This window comes from Protomyctophum bolini (assembly GCF_963924005.1).
Source record: "Protomyctophum bolini genome assembly, chromosome: 17".
In the NCBI taxonomy this organism is placed as follows: domain Eukaryota; kingdom Metazoa; phylum Chordata; class Actinopteri; order Myctophiformes; family Myctophidae; genus Protomyctophum; species Protomyctophum bolini.
In genome coordinates, this window is record NC_137878.1 from 1,196,963 (window position 1) to 1,218,046 (window position 21,084).

Consider the following 21,084-nt stretch of genomic DNA (forward strand, 5'->3'; position numbering starts at 1 on the left):
ATGGACGTCACATGGACGTAAATACACGGGATATATAGCACAGTTGCTAATTTTCATCCACAGTCCTCACAAGTAACACAAAACTAAGACAATTTATTCTTCCGGTCATCACCCACAGCTTCGCGAAACGTATAAAAGGTTAACCCATGTTGACCTGGGAACCATTCTAGCTCGTAGCTTGTAGCTTGTAGATATGCTATTTGTCAATGGCTAAAGTATAATATAATGCTTAAAAGACCAAACGGGGTTCCCACCCCAAGATGGGTTAATGTCTGAAACATCCGACGGTATAATTAAACAGAGTTACAATAGAGAAATAATCTACCAAAGACAACAACTTTTTGTGCCATGTGTATAGGTTTTACATACAAAAGATACTTAAGAAACTAAACTGTGGTGGTCTTTAACCTAGTATATACCACTTGTCATTGTCATCCTGGAATAGAATGAATGATCATTCGATTGTATGTTATATCATGTGTCAACTCAAATGGGGAAAATGTGAATGTATTACTATTACAACTAACCACTTCTTCCCTGTATGATTCCTCCTTATTATCCTCAGATGTGCATTTTGACCCAAGCATTTGCCACTAACAGGAACTAAAGGGTCCCTCCCACCCCCCCTGTATTAGTCCTCATTCATATATGAGGACTGTGGTTACTGTGGTTACTACTTGATTTTAGATCACTACTCTGTGTACAGCCTTTACCACAGACGTTACAAGTAAAGGGCTTTTCCCCTGTATGAGTCCACATGTGTGATTTTAGATTAACACTCTGAGCAAAGCCTTTACCACACACGTTACAAGTAAAGGGCTTTTCCCCTGTATGAGTCCTCATGTGTGATTTTAGATTAAAACTGTGAGCAAAGCCTTTACCACACACGTTACAAGTAAAGGGTTTTTCCCCTGTATGAGTCTTCATGTGTGATTTTAGATTAAAACTGTGAGCAAAGCCTTTACCACACACGTTACAAGTACAGGGTTTTTCCCCTGTATGAGTCTTCATGTGTGATTTTAGATAATCACTCCGAGCAAAGCCTTTACCACACACGTTACAAGTAAAGGGCTTTTCCCCTGTATGAGTCGTCATGTGTGTTTTTAGACCACCACTCTGAATAAAGCCTTTACCACAAACTGTACAAGTGAAGGGCTTTTCCCCTGTATGAATCTTTGTGTGCATCGTCAGACTATACGTCTGAGTAAAACATTTGCCACAGTCTGTACAACTAAAGCGTTTCTTCCCTGTGTGGCTCCTCATGGAGTGAGTTTGTTTTGATGATTTCAGGTCCTTGGATAGCTTGCTGCTCAAAGACAAGCTTTGTCCTTCCACATTTGTCTTGTGTGATTTCAGTGTGTTTAAAGTTGACTGACCTTCACTGGTCTCCTGCCACTCATCACTATCTTCAGAGTCAGATTCAGAACAGTGTGAACAGAGGAGCTGGTCATCACTAGTTGGTTGTGATGTTCCACAGTCCTCTACATCAGCTTGTGTTTTCATGTGTTCAGTTGAGGTGCCGGCTACAGGCTCTGTCTCTCTGTTTTCAACATCATGAACATCTTCGCTTTTCACTGCTAGTAAGGTCAACGTTGACCCATCAGCCTCCACTGGTCTTTGAAGTATCTCCTCGTGTTCCTCTTTAATCTGTGGTGGTTGTGGTTCCTCCTGGACCAGACTGGAGCTCCTCTCCTGTTGTTCAGTGAAAACCTCCTCTTTACACACAGGGAGGTGCGAGACGGCTAGAAAAAAGACACAAAGAGAGAAAAAACATTTAATGTTTGAACTTTGCATCATCTTCTCCATTTCTAATCAAAGACAATTTTCAGGGCTTGACATTATATTTTTGAGCCACTTGCCATTTGGACAAGAACATTTACTTACTTGTCCAAGTAAAGATTTTAGAAGACATCTTGTGTTTGTATTGATTATAATGTTATTATATTATAATGTTCAACAGAAGGTTATGACAAAATGACACTACAAGAAAAAAATAAAAGAAAACTGTAAACAATTGACAGAAACTCAAACTGGTTGTTGGAAGTTTCAACAAACATGTTCCAATAATACAATGATGTTTGAGTGTGTCATACATATAGTGTGTAGTGGTGACTCCAGGTCTTAATCTTTACTTGATGCATGATTTGTATAAATGCAATAATATCAAACAAACTAGAACTGCACTCTGCCGAGTGCATACTTGCTTGTTGCACACTAGTAGGCCATTAATGGCCAACTAGAGCGCAAGCAGAGCGCGCAAGTACTTTCGACCGCTGTAAACTGTCACATCTCAGTATCTCTGTAAAGGAACGTTTGACATGTATAATCATTAGGTGTAACTATTTTCTACCTACCTACTTTTTTACAGTTTTATCAATGTAGATATATTCTGGATCCCTTTTTGGTTTTTTAAAGAAAAATAAATCATTGATATGTGATGAAAAAAAAGGTATATAAACTGAATTAAAATATGTTATACAGTATAATTATTCTGTAATTGTAATTTGATTAGCAGTATACTGTGGTTACTTTGTGCCAAAAAGTGACAGCCGTCAACCAGTTTTTTGGGTATGCAAGAAAAACAGCAAATCTGTGCCTGGTTTGCTGGGACCAGATTACACAAATGACCATTTTTCTTACGTCATCATTGAGAGCTAGTCATACATATACACACCACATACTCTGGTCCCAGCAGTTCAGGCACAATTTGTTATTTTATTTTTTACTGATTATGTGTATAGTATACGTATGACTAGCTCTAAATGATGACGTAAGACATATGGTCATTTGTGTAGTCTGGTCCCAAAATATATTTTTTTGCATACCCAAAATAATGGTTGACGGCTGTCACGTTGAAGAGACCGGGCGAAATTATTACTTGCGCGCTCTGCTTGCGCAAGTAATTACAATTTCTAAAAAAAAAAGAAAATATTAAGACTCCCATCCGTGGGTCCTGGGACCCACTGCAGACCTAACAACACTGTTGTACATTCCGTTTCCTAGACGGGCTCTCTAGCCACTCAGCTATGGCTGTCCCTCTCTAAGGAAGGACAATATCAGTCACTAGAACCAGGGATGGGTGTTTTCTGTGTATCTACGATGGTTAAAATGGAGTTTGAAGTTACAATGGGCTGGTCTGATAATATAATATATAATATAAAATATCTAAATACTGAATCGAGCAAATTAAAAACTGTCCAGAGTGTTCACAAAAAGCCAGAGTAGACGATAACATTACCCACAATTATTTTGAACGTGAAATATCCCTTTATGTAAAAGTACAAAGGGAGTCTACCAACGCGCCTCAAGCCTAAAACGGCTGATCCGGTGCTTCACAGGTGCAGGGACATCAAAGTTGCATAAGGATAAGAGACTGGAGCAGCACGGACATTTAGAGCCTTTTATTAAGGTGCTGAGTATACAAAACGACTAACGTTTCGACCTTGCGGTCTTCATCAGAGTCATAGGTGGTAGCATCCCTTTATGTAAGTAAGTAAACAAAACAGCACATACCTTTTCGGTACAACTTTACTACAGGTTGCATCTTCGCATCAAACTGTACACGTCTCTGGTCCACCTCTGGCTGTTCCTCTGACAACGTTGAATGTCTTTAGATACGGTAGACCTCTCCCTGTGGTGCTCTGTGGAAATCACCAGTAGAAACAACTTGTACTTATCATTCAATAAGGGTTTACTGAAAAACTGAACAACCAGGAGTAGTCTGGTGACCACCGGAGAGACGCGTGACAGCCGGAATGTAGACGGCACCCGGGAGCAGTATGGGTTGGTGCCCCAGCCTGTGTCTTCTGTGAGGAGGAAGCCCAACAACCCCACGGTGAGGCCTTTAGGAGGGCCATTCAGGCTGCAAGCGGAGTCTGCAGCACCACCGTTGCCCAGGTGGAGTTACTGCAGTTGAATCGATATATAACTTTAGGATCGAACCAATACAGACCGATACAGACAGTCTGCAGTACCACCGTTGCCCAGGTGGAGTCTGCAGCACCACCGTTGCCCAGGTGGAGCCATGCTAAAAACCTTAATCGCTATACATGATTATTGATTAAAACCTGTTGGGCACCAACATGCTGTGTGTCTGTCTGTCTTTTGGGGGAACATGAGTTACCAAACTATATATTTATCGTTAGTTGCTGAATGACCCTTTAGTCTCGTTAGAATGAAAGAACGAAAATACATCACATAGATGCACCTGGTATCCTCAGTGATGTATCACAAGGTCATCGGGGTTCAGGGTCTCGCGAACATCATACCCCTCACTCGGGTGACCCAGCCGAGTGAGCCGAGTAAGTCCCGACTTACGTCCCAGTAGCTACCCTCGATCTAGACTGGAACTCAGCTATGCTTTCTATGGCATAGGCAGCTCCCGGCAGTATCCAACGGGAGAAACTAGACTGCAGGACATGAGACTAATTAATTAGAGCGACAGAGAGGAGAGTGTGTGTGTGTGTGTGTGTGTGTGTGTGTGTGTGTGTGTGTGTGTGTGCGTGTGTGTGTGTGTGTGTGTGTGTGTGTGTACGTGTGTGCGTCAATTTAACAAAGGTGCAGACGATCAGAAATCAGCAGAGAGAGACCGACGTTTGCGCTACTGTATGCCGAATTGAAGTGGACTCTGCCCCAAACTTTTTTTCTCCCTGGAAATAAAAACGTCTGGGTTTCCGAGGCTACCCTCGATCAGACCCACTAGGGAAAGACCAGGTGGAGGGACTAGGCTCTGTGGGTTGCCTCCAGTCCGGGCCCCTCCTACGTCTCATCAGGTCCACTCCTGCTCTCACCACGAGTACAGCCAGGACCTGTGCGTTGGACCAGACTCCCAGCAACAGACACTTCATTCAGGAGTAGTGGATTCTGAGAATAATACTAATAAAAATATAAAATCGCACCACATCTTCCTACGTAGTAATGTTAAAGTTGACTCTCCAGTCTCCTCTTCCTGTTCCTCTTTGATCTGTGGAGGGTATGGTTCCTCCTGGACCAGACTGGATCTCCTCTCCTCATATTCAGATGAAACCTCTTTACACACAGACAGGAGGAGAGAAAAGGTAGCATTAGCAGAGCAACTCAAAGATGACCTTTATTCTCCTATTTGTTTTGTCAGGATAACCCTTGTTTCAAAAAATAAGTGTCACGAATAGAGCCTGACATCGGTCTCACCGATGTATCCGTCATTTTAGGCGCAGATGCCCGATATCTGACATTATTTCACTGATGTGGCCGAAGTCTTTTTTTATCATCATTAATGTAACCTACACATGTAAAATGACGCACCCTTATGAAACACTCTCTTTTGGTTTGATATTAATTAATTTCTTCAACAGCTGCAGAGAATGGAACGCACTGTGCGCGTCGTGCCTGTGACTCTGGAGCCTAGGCTGCAGCAGAAAACTCTGCCCTGCGAGTGACTGTCATAATTGGAAGTCCAGCTGTCATTCCGGACCCCTCGCCCTGAGAAAAGGTTGTTTGTGTACAGGCCCGTGAAAATATATGAGAGATCTTTGAAAAGATGAGACATATTTGAATAAACAAGCGTTTTCTGCCAGAACTTTTACATGGATAACTAGAGGTCAATATCTCACTCCACGTCTGTTACGGTCCTATGTGGCCCTAGTGTTGTTTTGGTCTGTGCATAATACACTTTTAGTGTTTTCCAGTGTTGATGATGGATGGTGGGCGTGGCAGTAGGGATTGGAGGCGTGTCGTGGAGATTGGGACACACCTGGGCCTCTTCACCACCCACTATAAAAGGAGAGAGAGAACAGCCCACACGCCCTCTTCTGCCATTGTATCAACACCACATGCAAACACTGCTGCTGAGACCCTGTTCTTTTGTTTTTCCCAATGAAAGCATAATTAGTCTGCTAAAGTTACTAGTCTGACAAAGCCTGTGTTAACCACAGTTAGTATTCAACTCAACTCATAACCACTGTCCAAGTATCCCAAACCCCAGGGAAGCTGTATCTGGTAAGGGTGTGCTGCTAATTATTTTGGTGCCCCAGTTTTGACCCATTGTTTAACGTTTAGTTAGGGAGCCTTTCTTTTTGGTGTAGTTTAGGATTATTTCTTTTCTAGGTAGGGTTGGGGGGGGGGGGGGTGTTTTGTTTGTTATTTTTAGCATTGGCCACCCTGACGCTATATAGATACATGCTTTCCCTTTTGTGAATATTGTGAAGCTTTTTTCCAATAAATGTACACCTTTTTGCCTGAATTCGTTTGTGATCCTTGACAGCCACATCATATATTACTCCTTTGGACCCCATATAGGGTCAAAGGTCGTAATATATTTGGGGGCTCGTCCGGGATCAGCAGCAGGTGTTTAGTGGTGTATACAATGGTAAAATGGCACAGTTTGACTTAAAGTTGTTTCTAACCAACCCAACGTTAGAAAAGTTGAACAAATGCAGGAAGGCCGACTTGAACATAATTGCTGACCATTTTGAGGTACAGGCAGCTCGTCCTCACCTTAAAGCTGAGTTAAGAGCCATTGTGTTTGCACAGCTTGTTCATCATGGGCTCATTATGTTGCCGCCGGTGCCTGGTTCTCCTCAGGTGGGGGAGGATGATGTGGGTGGTGGGGCTGACCAAGCTCAGGGTGAACCTCCTCAGTGGGGGGGGGGGGGGATGCTCAAGGTGGGGCAGTATCACCCACGTTCTCTGTGGGTTCCTCTTTAGGGGCATCTAAAGTAGATGAGGCACGTTTAAAGGTGCGCTTAACTCGCCTCCGACTAGAGGCCGAAGACAAAGTACATGCTCGAAAAATGGACATGGAGTTCAAGCTAGGGTTGCAGCGTATTGAGCCAGATACGTCTAAGCATAGGGCTGGCACAGGGGTCCCTAAAGTAGAACTTGCACCACCCGTAGGGTCTCCTCCCATTTCTCTGCAGTCCCCTGAGGTTCCTTCTTGATGTGAGTAAACACATTGCTTTAGTACCTCCTTTCAGAGAAAGTGAAGTAGAATGTTATTTCAATGCTTTTGAGAGAATTGCTGCTGCCTTACAGTGGCCGCAGGATATCTGGCCTTTGCTGCTTCAATGCAAACTAACTGGCAAAGCTCAGGAGGCTTGTGCAGCCCTGTCACTTGAAGACAGTTTGAAATATGGTGTTATGAAAAGTGCTATACTCAGAACATATGAGTTAGTTCCAGAAGCGTATCGACAGCGTTTCCGTGGCCAGAAGAAAACAGCTACACAAACATTTGTTGAGTTTGCAAGGGAAAAGAGTACTCTCTTTGATAGGTGGTGCCTTGCAACCAAAACCTCAGAGTTCAGTGCCTTAAGAGAGCTAATGCTTCTGGAAGAGTTTAAGACTTGCATGTCAGAGCGTACCATGTTATACTTAAATGAACAGAAGGTGACTACTCTACAGGAGGCAGCTGTACTGGCTGATGAGTTTGCACTAACTCATAAGAGTGACCCCCAGCTAGCTACAGATAGGCCCATGGTTCCTGATGAGTGTTTCAAGCCTTTCATTTTTGAAGGCCAGGTGTCTTTGACAGGGAAGGCAGAGGACCAACGGACTGTTATGATATTGAGGGACACAGGTGGTTCACAGTCCTTTGTTCTGAGTGGGGAATCTTCTTGTGGAGCCAGTACTATTGTACAAGGTATTGAGATGGGTTGTGTGCCAGCCCCACTTCATCATGTACATGTGCAATCAGACTTGGTTACTGGGGTCTTCCGTGTTGCTGTGCGGAACTCGTTCCCTATCCCTGGTGTTGACTTCATTATGGGAAACGATATCGCTGGGGGTAAGGTGAGACCTGTCCCTGAAGTTGTATGCAACCCAGAACCTGATGCATTAGATGCATTGGCACAGACCTACCCAGAAGTGTTTTCTGTTAGTGTCCTCACTAGGGCTCAGGCCTGCAAACAGACAGAGGAAGGGATAAATCTAGCCGACTCCATGTTTGCCTCTGGTCTTAGGGAAGACAAGGTGCGTCCGGATAACACTAACCTGTCAGTTGACTATCAACTACCAGTCACACGTGAGTCCCTTATCAATGCTCAGCAGGCCGATGCAACCCTCTCAAAATGTTTTGCAGAGGTTGTTGAGGCAGCAGAGGTAAGAGGCAAACGCCAGTCTTTTTACCTTGATGATCGGGTGCTAATGCGCAAATGGGTCTCACGAAACATGCAGGGGTCTGGGGAGACAGACAATGACTGGGGCGTTGTGTATCAAGTTGTTGTCCCCACTGATTACAGAAGACATGTGTTGGAGTTGGCCCACGACCATCCCTGGTCTGGACATTTGGGCATCACAAAAACCTATGACCGAATCCTAAGGCATTTATTTTGGCCAGGTTTAAAAGCTGATGTAACCTGTTACTGTAAGACCTGCAGCACCTGCCAAGTGGTACCACCTGCCCCCCTCTGTCCGATACCTGCGGTGGGTGAGCCATTTGAACATGTAATCGTTGATTGTGTTGGCCCATTGCCAAAGGCTAAGTCTGGAAATCAGTTCCTCCTGACCATAATGTGTGTGGCCACTCGTTTCCCAGAGGCTATCCCTCTACGGACAATTACTGCCCTGACTGTCACTAAGGCATTGACTAAATTGTTCACTACGTTCGGCCTACCCAAAATTTGCCAAACTGATCGGGGAAGCAACTTCCTGTCAAAGGTGTTTGGGCAGACCTTGCAGTCCCTGGGGATTAAACATGTTGTGTCAAGTGCATATCACCCTGAGTCCCAAGGTGCACTTGAGCGCTGGCCCCAGACGTTAAAGTCAATGCTACGCAAATACTGTTTTGAAACAGAGAAGACTTGGGATGAGGGTTTACCTTTTTTACTGTTCGCTATTCGGGAGGCTAAGCAGGAGTCTCTTGGGTTCAGCCCTGCTGAACTTGTTTTTGGGCACAGCGTACGAGGCCCATTAAAGGTGTTAAAAGAACAGTTCATGTCCATTGGTCCCTCACCCAAAACTAATGTGTTGGATTTTGTCACTCAGTGTCGAGAACGACTTCACCATGCTTGCTCCTTAGCAAAGGCTGCCCTCTCTACCAGCCAGGGGGAAATGAAACAGCGCTATGACAGAAAAGCAGTTGAACGCAATTTTCAACCAGGAGACCAGGTATTAGTTCTGTTGCCCGTGCTTGGTTCTTCCCTTAGTGCACGGTTCTCAGGGCCATATACAGTTAAGATTAAAGTGAGTGATACAGACTATGTAATTCACACTCCTGAACGTAGACGCCGGACACGGCTCTGTCATATTAACATGCTGAAACTGTTTCATTCTAGAGAGGAGACCAAGGACACTTCAGAGAAAGGTACTGAGGCTGCTGCCACCCCAGATGCCTCGGTTTCTCTAGTGTTGAGCCCAGTAGCACAGGTGGATGACGATGGCTTGAAACTGGGAAGCAAATCTCAACAATGTGGTAGGCTACCTAACTCTGAAATATTGTCAAGCCTAGACACATATTTGTCCTATCTTGCTGATGGTGAAAAGCAAGATGTTAAAGAGTTAATTTTGGCCTATCCTAGCCTTTTCGGGGATGTCCCCTCACGCACTACAGTGGTAGCCCATGATGTTAAAGTGGGTGACGCGGTCCCTATTAGACAGCACCCTTACCGTTGCCCTCTGGTAAAAAGGGAAATGATGAAGAAGGAAGTGGAATACTTGCTTGAAAATGGTTTGGCAAAACGTAGCCATAGCCCGTGGAGTTCTCTCTGTTTACTAACCCCTAAGGCAGATGGTTCTACACGTTTTTGCACAGATTACCGCAGGGTGAATGCTGTCACTGTGGCCGACTCTTTTCCCTTGCCCCGCATGGAAGATTGTGTGGACAATGTGGGGTCAGCTGTTTATATTACTAAACTGGATCTGCTGAAAGGGTATTGGCAAGTGCCTCTCACCCCTCAAGCATCTGACATATCAGCCTTTGTCACTCCAGACCATTTCTTACAGTACACAGTGATGCCTTTCAGGATGCGAAACGCACCAGCCACCTTTCAACGCTTAATGAATACGGTGCTTGGTGATGTCCCAAACTGTAATGTCTACCTTGATGACGTGGTACTGTACTCTTCTGTGTGGGAGGAGCATATGAGGTCATTAAGTATGGTGTTTGACCGTCTAGCAAAGGCATCCCTAACTCTCACCTTGGCAAAATGTGAGTTTGCCAAGGCAACTGTCACGTACCTGGGTAAGCAGGTTGGCCATGGGCAGGTGTGCCCTGTTGATGCCAAGGTAGAAGCCATCCTTGCCTATCCCAGACCCACTACCAGGCGGGAACTAAAGCGTGTCCTAGGAATGGCCGGGTACTACAGATGTGTCTGCAAGAACCTTTCTGTAGTTGTTACCCCCCTAACCAGATTAACTAGTCCTAAGCAACCCTTTGTGTGGACAGATGAGTGCCAACATGCCTTAAAATGTGCGAAGTCTCTTCTCTGCAGTGCTCCAGTTCTGGCTGCGCCAGACTTCTCTCGACCATTCACACTGGAGGTGGATGCCAGTGCTTCTGGAGCAGGAGCAGTCCTGCTACAGGAGAGCACAAATTACATCAACCACCCAGTGTGTTACTACTCCGCCAAGTTCAAGAAGCACAAACTGGGGTATTCAACAATAGAGAAGGAGACTCTGGCCATGCTGCTGGCACTCCAACACTTCGACGTTTATGTGGGTTCCAGCCCAGCACCAGTGACGGTCTACACCGACCACAACCCCCTGGTGTTCCTGGCCCGAATGTACAACCACAACCAACGATTGATGAGGTGGGCTCTGTTGGCACAGGACTACAATCTGGACATCCGACACAAGAAGGGGGCCAACAATGTAGTGGCCGACGCTCTGTCCCGCGAGTGGGGGTGAGATCAATTCAATACATCAAAATCATGTGTTTAACTGTTAACAGTTACTTTTCAGTTATGGTTGAATAACCATTTACCCCTTTAAGCTGAACTTTGTAAAGGGTACAGGTTTATTTTTATGGGAAGGGGTGTTACGGTCCTATGTGGTCTTAGTGTTGTTTTGGTCTGTGCACTTTTAGTGTTTTCCAGTGTTGATGATGGATGGTGGGCGTGGCAGTAGGGATTGGAGGCGTGTCGTGGAGATTGGGACACACCTGGGCCTCATCACCACCCACTATAAAAGGAGAGAGAGAACAGCCCACAAGCCCTCTTCTGCCATTGTATCAACACCACATGCAAACACTGCTGCTGAGACCCTGTTCTTTTGTTTTTCCCAATGAAAGCATAATTAGTCTGCTAAAGTTACTCATAACCACTGTCCAAGTATCCCAAACCCTAGGGAAGCTGTATCTGGTAAGGGTGTGCTGCTAATAATTTTGGTGCCCCAGTTTTGACCCATTGTTTAACGTTTAGTTAGGGAACCTAGATTGTAACTTTCTTTTTGGTGTAGTTTAGGATTATTTCTTTTCTAGGTAGGGTTGGGGGGGGGGGGGGGGTGTTTTGTTTGTTATTTTTAGCATTGGCCACCCTGACGCTATATACAGATACATGCTTGCCCTGTTGTGAATATTGTGAAGCTTTTTTCCAATAAATGTACACCTTTTTGCCTGAATTGGTTTGTGATCCTTGACAGCCACATCATATATTACTCCTTTGGAGCCAAGACCCCATATAGGGTCAAAGGTCGTAATAACGTCTTTGGACATATTTATTGAGTACAAACGGAGCGCGGAGCACATTAAATGTGCTCCGCACTCCGTTTGTACTAAAAGATTTCCTGCACAGGATGAAATCCTCTACGCCAGACTCATAAACAGACATAATATAAAACAATTGATATAAATCAAACAGCTGATCTTCCTTAATTTCGTTCAGACGTTAATATATGTGAGTGATGCCTGCATGAGAGATAGGCTACTACAATGTTGTCAAGGCAGTCATAATCAACGTTTATGGAGTGATTTGATCATTGATTAACAAATCATAAACATATGGATGAAGGATGTGCTGGTATGTGCTGGCGACGCACGCTGCGGTCCCGACCTCCCGACTCCCGCTTTTATCTGAACTGTCAAAGCGTGATATTAATTTATTGTAAAGTAAAATCTATATATATATATTTTTTTTACATGCATATTGTGGGAGGTCGGTGGGAAATACAACTCAGAGTGCAGTATCAGGGGTTAGACACACGATGGCGCCCCTTGCTTTATTTCTCCAACAGGTTCAAACAAAGTCAATTTTCACAACAGAACTCAGACAGTTACTATTCTTTGCATGAGGTCCCGGTTCCGAGGCGGGAGTCGACACTGCAGAGGATGAGAGGGGTCGTTAGCATACGGTCAGAGCACAAGGTAAGTACAAGGTTGGGGCCTGAGACTCCGGTCTGGGCAATCTACCAACTAGACATTTGTATTACTCTTTCTCTTCTTCTTTTCCAGGTTCCAGAGGAGGCCAGGGGGCTCCCCCCAGAGGTAGGTAAGGTGGTACGTAGCTTTCTCTATCCACAGGGCACAGAAGAGTACTTTAGAGTAGAAGTACTTTGATACGGGGTGGTGAGTAATCAGAGTAAAAGTACTTGGTATGGTACCGGGTGAGTATGGTACACAGGGCCCCTTAGGCTCGGCCAACAGGAAGGTACACAAGCATTTATACTCTTATTTCTCTCTATCTACTGGGTGGCCGTGTCGGTATGACAACGGCAGTCAGGGGGTTAACACAAGTGAGCGCTCTAGTTTCTAACGGTCTTCTTTCACCGGGCATGGCGGCTCTAGCCAACTTAAAGTCTCTTCAAAAGGGTGAGCTAAACATAACATGGGCCTGTCTTCCTTCACAGGGTTTGGCGTGACACTTTATCTAGAGCCTGCTAGCTTCCATTACTCTCTACGGGGTTATCTTCATTCAACAATCTTCAGTGTACAACACCACGGTGACTCTCTTCATTCACAGTCTTCATTTAGCATCCACAGTGTGACTTCCTTCATTCGCAATCTTCGTAATTATCCTTAGCTGCTCATTGCCACTATGAGTGCCTCTTCTTAATAACACGGGTGATAGATAGTGAACGGTTTTGCCAAGTGGGTCTCCAGCATACATGCGGCTCTCCGGTGTATACTTGTCTATGGGGGGCACACGCTCCTGTGTGTGCTTCCAGCCCCACTCCTACAAGCCTGATGATGTGGGAATATAAGAGTGCAATTGAGTGGTGATACAAGCGATCAAACAATAAGCATAGTCCATACGGGAGGGTCCATAAGTGAGAGAAGTGTGGACTTACCATCCAACGCCGAGTGGAAGGCATATGCTGCGTGCGCGTCTGTGTGTAGCAGGGATCTGATACTGCTAGGCGTGCGGGTCGTTTATAAAGGGCGCGGCTGACAGGTTGCGGCTGCCGTTAATTGCTAACAAGGGCGGCGGTCGAACATAGAACACTGCGTCTATGACATGGCCGTGGGCGTGCCGTGTCGGCGCTTGTCTGGTTGTCAGGGGAACGCACCCCTCCCACTGTGGTGAGACCTGACAGACTCCACAATATACATACAGTTTTATATTAACATTTTAGGAGTGAATACATATGCTTAGATGCCTGTGACAGCATGTCAGCAGTTCAAACAATGCTACTCTGCTTGTGTACAACAGAAAAACAGGTGAGGACAAAGCATACGACAGCTCCCGACCCAACATGATTTTTGTCCTGGCACACGTTCTAGTTAAAGATTTTGCGGAAATGGTAAATGCCTGAGAGAGTATTGCACCACATCTTCCTACGTAGTAATGTCAAAGTTGACTCACCAGTCTCCTCTTCCTGTTCCTCTTTAATCTGTGGAGGGTGTGGTTCCTCCTGGACCAGACTGGATCTCCTCTCCTGATGTTGTGGAGGTTGTGGTTCCTCCTGGACCAGACTGGATCTCCTCTCCTCATATTCAGATGAAACCTCTTTACGCACAGACAGGAGGAGGGGAGAGAAGGTAGCAAACTAGCATCAGCAGAGCAACTCAAAGTGCTTTTGTCAACCCAAAGATGACATTTATTCTCCTATTCGTTTTGTCAGCATAACCATCGTTTAAAATGTCTCAAGTCACTTCACACCGCCTCGCAGAGCAAGGTGTTGTGAGTAGAGCCCGACATCGGTCTCACCGATGTATCCGTAATTTTTTGCACAAATGCTGACATTATCTCACTGATGCGTTTATCATTAATGTAACCTACACGTGTCTTTTAGAATGTGATATGCCCTTATGAAAAGTGCTCTTTCGGTTTAATATTAATTTCTTACAGCTGCAGAGAATGGATTTAAAAAGGCTCTGCGCGCCGTGCCTGTGACTCTGGAGCCTAGGCTGCAGCAGAAAACCCTGCCCTGCGAGTTACTGTCATAAATGGAAGTCCAGCTGTCATTACGGACCCCTCGCCCTGAGAACTTTTACATGGATGTGAAACTAGAGGACAATATCTCACTGACCACGTCTTTGGAATTATTTATTGTGCGAGTACAAACTGAGCGCGGAGCACATTTATGCTGCCCATGTCTCCTTGCTCACTGAGAGCGGAGGCATCCGATCTATGGCTGTGTATACAGGAATATATGTAATTTATGTATGATCACAGACATTCTAGGGAGACAACTACTGGGAGATGTAGTTACATTCAGCTAGCTTAATGATATTGATACTTGTAGCTAAGCTGGTGTTGTTCAGAGTCTACTAACCTGCAGTGTGTATATCGATGTCCATATCAAAATCAATGTCCAGCAGTTTGTTTTGTGTCTCCAGCAGAGTTTGTAGTGTCTCCATCTCTCTCTGGAAGAGGTTGACCATGAACTCTCCCACCGCGCTGAGGCGCTCCAACACAAACCCTCTGACGCTAAGCTCCACACTACAAACATCAGCAGCGCCACGCTGCTGTTTGTCCACAACAAACAATATCTCCTCTCCCACCGACGCTAGCTGTTCATTTATCTTCAGCCGTACAGACTCCATTTGACGCTTTTCACCTCCTTTAGGAGACATTTCCACCAAGCTTTCTGTTCCTACTGTAATATAGAATGTGTAATACTAGAATTTCGCCGGGCTTCGGCCGGCGAATCCTAGTTACATTGCAGCGCAATATGGGAAGAAGGAAATTGCGGGAGTTGACAGAATTATTATAATAACAGAAAGTGTTTTTTATTTCTCATAAATACGCAAACATGGTGAAACAACTACAGTCACAGAGAGCAGTGCCAAGGTAGCTGCTGCCTGCTAACGATGCAAACAACAGCCTTGCCTGTCGTGTGTGTGTGTGTGTGTGTGGGGGGGATAGCACTAATTTTCGACATTTTACTGTGTCATAAATATTTACATCTGTAGCCTATATTGTGATTACATTTGACCGTACATTTGACTCTTGTGTTATATTCTTGTGAAATATTCAGTAAAGTATTGTGGTGAAATATTCACCCCAAGTTGATAAGATATGCAGAGAATATAATACCAAGAACCCCCAGTTTGAAATGCATTAGGCCACAGACCCCCATTTGATACCATTTGCTCTCTGGGAAAATCAGGGTCCATTTGGTTCCATTTGTATGCTCTTGGAGTATGATGACTGTGCTAACAGTATTATCATAAAATATGTCTCAGTTTGAAGATTAAAAAAAACATATTTCATATGTGTGAGCTTGTAAAGTAGAACGTTCAACCTAGAGACAGTGTTGCCAAGTCTGATCATTATAAGCTACTTTGGACTTGTTTATCTATTGGTAGTCCTTGACATGGAAATGTTTGAGTTCCACTGCTCTGAAACAACATTAGACAACAAAGTTTGACAGTCAACACTATAATTGATTATTTTAAGACTAATTTCCGGACCATTTCTGATTTACCTACTTTGAACTGGCCTCTTAACATTTTTATAGACCTGGTTGCTTGTTTCACTCTCACATCCACGGTATGTGGCAACCCTGGTCCCTGGTTTGTTTTGGTTTGCGTGTGGATGTTTTTTTGTGTTGCTTTAGCATCTTTAGCACAGTAGCTATCAGAGGCTGCAGCAGCTGCTGCTGTCATGAAAACGCAAGTTTCTGTCCCAGAAGCTCACGTTAGGTCTGCGCACACTGTACGTTGCTAAACTTGCTATGGCAACCTGTCATCAAATGCTGCTAACGTTGTGGTCAGCACTGTTAGCATGTGTGCTATCAGGCAAAAGCTGAGATAGATATAAAACTACTGGCCAAAATGTCATACAAAACACAACACCTAAAATCGGAATGTTATTGTGACCTACAGACCATCATGATTTGCTTGCTGGACCTATAATTAATTTATTTGCATTAAATTGCCACTCGCCCATATAAATAAAAAGCAAGATGGCTGCCGATTGCGAGCGGAGAGACGGAGAGAGTAGTGACGTGTGAGCCGGGGGCGGGCCTCTGACAACAGCATGAACACAGGGCAGTGTTGCCAGGTTTGCGAATTGTAAGCGAGTTGTAGTGTGTGTAAGTAGCCTGGTTAAAAGGCCTTGTTTCTGCCCCTGTGGGGCAACAGCATAATGTCCACCAGTTTCTGTCGACCAGTTTCTGTCCACGGCTTTTGGCACGTGATCAACTTAAGCATTGTTATATTAGAAAGGCACAAACATCAACATTTCCCGAGAGACACGACAACATGTTTGACTTGTTCAACAGCGGCCATCGCCATAATGGAAAACTAGACGCAGCCACGTGACGTGATGGCATCACGTGATGCAAACAGGGGGGCAGTCAGACAGATATTTTGTGAAGCCACTAAGGAAAAGAAAGTTCATAATGGCCTGTTAAGGCGCTGTCATTGGACCCAGAAAAACCCATAGCCCCATAGAAGTCCATGTATTTGGGCCCAACTTCACCTAGACTGTATTACCTTAATAAACATGGTCATGAATACTTTCTTCTTCCAGTCACTAGTTTAAAGTCTCATTTCTAATGTCATAATATTCTTTTTGGAAAATTATGGTCCCATTAATAAAATAAATGACCATAAAGTCGCGTATGTTCTGACCCAGCTAGCAAGTCATGGCGCGCCGCCTGCGGGAGGCGGTCGCCGCGCGCCGCCGATCGTGTCCTCCGCCGGGCGCGTCGCACGATGTGGCCGCGTCGTTCTTGATCAGCGTGTGCCGTGCGCGCCGACGCGCGTGTAGCCGGCGCCCCGCTACTCTGCCGCGCCTCGAACGTCAGCTACCGAAGGCAGCAGCAGGACAGCGTGGAGCTGTCTTATGACACCACCCCCCCCCCATATATATTGCGACCCCGCACCCCTCCTCCCCCATGCTCACCTCCCTCCCACATATTTATAGAAACATAATAAAGCAGCAAATGTATACTTAATTTTGTTTCTTTATTAGGAAAAAAAAAGGTTACAATGAAATAATTTAGGCACATAGAAAAAATATGTAAACAACCAAGTTTAGAATACAAGAAAACAGTCATACCATTCAAACACTTTAACCATCATTGTTGGCTCACGAGCTTGTAGATTTGCTATTTTTGAAAAATCGTGAAAATGTGGCCCAAACACAGTGAACGTTTTAACTAAAAACTGCAAGGATTTAGAAGACATTTTGTGGAATCAGTTCTCAAGTTTAATTTCTATAAAACACCAAGTCTATTCTGTGTGGAGTTAGTTATGTAGGCCCAGTAATGTTGCAAAAACAGTTACACAGCAATAAACAGAACACACAATCGAGATTCACCTTTTGAGCAAGAAATAGTGCAGCATACATTCAAGAGTCCATTTGGAAAACCCTATAGCGGTGGGTTTGAACCCTTTTCATGCCAAAGTTATTCAGCATTTGAGCCACGGACCACCGTTTGATGAGCTGCCTGCCATGCCTGTCCGTTTCCTTCCTTTATGAAGCCTGACTGGTGGTGGCCGCCAGCAGAAGTTCCAAAATGCACCCTGTCCAACGTCTCCGGCTCTCAGACCCCAGGTCCCTGTCACTGAAGTCCAAGATCCAGTGGTTTTAGCCACTTTAACCATTATTTAAAAAGCTGTAAGCTGTTGAAAACATGTCCGAGCACGGAAAGCTGGGTGCGTTCCTTGAGGTCGGGATGTTGCATATAGTAGAGGGTCAGGGAAACCCGACTGGTGGTAGAGCAGAGGTTGCATTTGAAGTCGATAGGTCTTCCTCCAGCGAAAGCTCGTCTGAAATAACATAATTAATTAAATCAATTATTTTCACCTTAATCATTTCTCTGGCTTGTGATCCATGACTTAACAGTTGCCCTGTGGGTAAAACCCAGCCATTTTCTAATTTCTATTCCTGTGCTAAAATGTGACATGTGACAAAATGTGAAAATGTTCTTACCATTTTTATTATCCATTTTATTTATCCATCACCATCATCTCCACGTGACCTCCTCATCTGTAATTTGAACAAAATCAAATACAAAATTGATATGGATTGCATTTGTATAGGGCTCACAACACGTGAGCTTGTAGATCGACTATTTTCACCATGCAACCAAGTGTAAATTCAGGCATTCTGAAATAGGCCTACCTACCATCACTGCTGTGAAATGTGGGATAACGTTTTGATGGCTGTGAGAACCACTGCCTTAACCTATTTAGACCTGAGGACGCATCTGTGTCGCCTCATAGGTTTTAAACATTATTTTAAAAGCTGTTAGCTGTTGAAAAATAGCAGATCTACAAGCTCATCTCCCTTCTACACCTCAGTCATTTAAAATGTCATGATGGTAACAAATTAACAATGGTACACAGTTACACATTTCAAACTTGAGGCAAGAGAGCTTGTAGATCGGCTATTTTCAGCAGGATCCAAAGGCCAATATATACAGAAGTTACACAAAATATATGGCTTAACCTTGTTATGTAGCTGCTGTTGTTGTTGTTGCCATGATGTAACTGGAGTAGAAACCAGGTCAGGGTGGTAGAGAACGCAGGGTTCCCACCAAATAACTGTTCAGACAGAGCAGAGACAGGGCAGTTTAATAAAGATTAAAATTAGCATTGATATTTAAGTCCACAGTCATCACAGTAGGCCTATACTTACTTTAGAAAATGCGTTTCATGGTGCAAGTTCTGGAACAAAGAATGACAAAAAATTTGATTTACAGCAAAAATGCTGTTTATGTAGCCTATACACAAGCAACGTATCAAATCTTATCCAATTCGAATAATTGTGGACTTTTATCAACATAAGAAGACGTTAGAAAAGAAAAAGAACATCATGATACATTATTATTGTTCGCTACTAAACCATTTTACTTCTGATGAGGTTGCTTTGTTTCCCCAGGCTCCACCGTCTGGGTCTTGGAACGTCATCTTGTTTGTCTGTAAAATGAAATAATATAAAACACCGTCCATAACGCTTAAGCTGCAGTAGCTTTCTCTTTCTTTCCAATGGAGCTGTTTTTAAGCCTGTTAAAATAGCATGAATTATACGTTTGCTAACCCCCGTCCAGGTAGCTACCGGATCGGATACACCGGTAATCTATTCCCTATGCTAGCGTTAGGAAACGAAACGATTCTAACACGTGCAATTACACTACACACAGTATATATCAGATATAAAAATACACTGACCTTTCAACTGAATTTCTCCGGAGAAAAACTGTGTATAACTAATATAAGCATTTGTTGTCTTCTGCAGTCTTCTGCCTCCACCTTAGCGTCGATTCAACAGTCAACAAAAACAACAACACTGCAATGCATGCCGGGTAAAGCCTCGGCCCCAGGCTAGGGAGGCTAGCCTGAAGTAAAGGTGCATATTATTATTATTAATAATAACAATAATAATAATAAATATAGCCGCAAGAAGAAGAAGTAGAAGAAGAATCCACTTAATTATATTCAATAATAGTTTAAAAAAATATATTTATACATAATAATGCACATCCTCGTCTGAGAGAGAGAGAGAGAGAGAGAGAGAGAGGCGGGCGGGGGAGGCAAGCCTTACGTCAGCGTGAGGAGGGGCTGTAAATCGCTGTAAATTCACGAGGCATTAAAAAGTAACTGAGCGCAATCGTTTGACGCGAGGACAGCGGGGGGAAGTCCAAGTCAGCCCGGGCGTGCTACGCTGTGAAGGCGACAGCGGGAGGCGGTAGCTAGCGGGGAAATGTTAGCTGGGGAGGGGCGTGGCTACCGTTACAGTCTATGATAGGGATTCCCTATCACTCGAGTCAAAATAAAAACCAACGGAGAAGAAGGGGGGAAGTCCCGCCTCGTTGTCTGGGCCAGCCAATGGCCAGCTGGACCAAAACGGATCTAGAAAGATGGCGAGTTCCATTGCAAGGACTGACAGGCTTCATTTTACGTTCATGTTAGACCCAGGGAACGCTTTGTCCATATTTTTTACAGTCTATGGATGCAAACAAGCACTTCAGGGTCAAAGGTTTTCCACGCATGCACAACAAAATAATCCAGGCACTGTTGCCTTAATGCCTTTCGCCCTATGGTGGTGGAGGTGTGTAACTGTCACAGATAGACAGATAGATAGATAGATAGATAGATAGATAGATAGATAGATAGATAGATAGATAGATAGATAGATAGATAGATAGATAGGCAGTGGCGGTGCGTCCATAGGGGGCGCTGGTGCGCCGCACCACCATGCCCACCCCCTGAATAAAACGTGAATAAGAATGACTGAGAAACGAAATCTACAGCCTGTAATATATTTAAAATTAGCAATCCAGAAACGTTAATATTATATAATATAAGTAGCCACTAACCAAAGGCAGTGATTAGAAGTTGTAATATGCTGCCACGTTAGTATTATGCCTCCATGAAATGTCAAATGTTATTTACGTTTTATGACGTTTCTGATTGGTTAGTGTGTGTCACGTGTTGGTGCGCGTCCATCTGTAGCCCTCGGTTCTCAGCACTGAAGAGTAATGCATTGCGGTACAACATGTCTTCAATACAAACTATAGGAAGCCACTGGGTCGCGAAATATATGCGATCCATGACGTTATTCACACCACAAAACACTTGGGGGCAGCATACACATTACAGCACAGTTTGACATAGGGTTTGAGAAGCCCCTGATTGCAGCCCGCAGATCGGGGCGGGGCTTCTCCTAGGAGGAGTGGGCGGGGTTATGGAGGAGGAGTGGGTGGGGTTTTGAGAGGAGTGGGTGGGGTTACACCCAGCCCCTTGAGTGAAGGGTACAATACTTATTCATTATCAATGTT

The 21,084-nt window shown here is 44.4% G+C and overlaps 1 protein-coding gene across 1 annotated transcript; it reads right to left on the minus strand.

Annotated features, from left to right (window-relative positions):
* Nucleotides 1-1,717: 1,717 nt before the first annotated feature.
* Nucleotides 1,718-14,731, minus strand: LOC308332475 (uncharacterized protein; the record flags this gene model as incomplete). Its single annotated transcript, XM_080788382.1, has 5 exons — nucleotides 1,718-1,742; nucleotides 3,563-3,641; nucleotides 4,912-5,028; nucleotides 13,710-13,853; nucleotides 14,623-14,731. 5 exons carry the CDS (start codon nucleotides 14,729-14,731, stop codon nucleotides 1,718-1,720), a joined length of 474 nt encoding a protein of 157 aa, XP_080644508.1.
* Nucleotides 14,732-21,084: the final 6,353 nt, after the last annotated feature.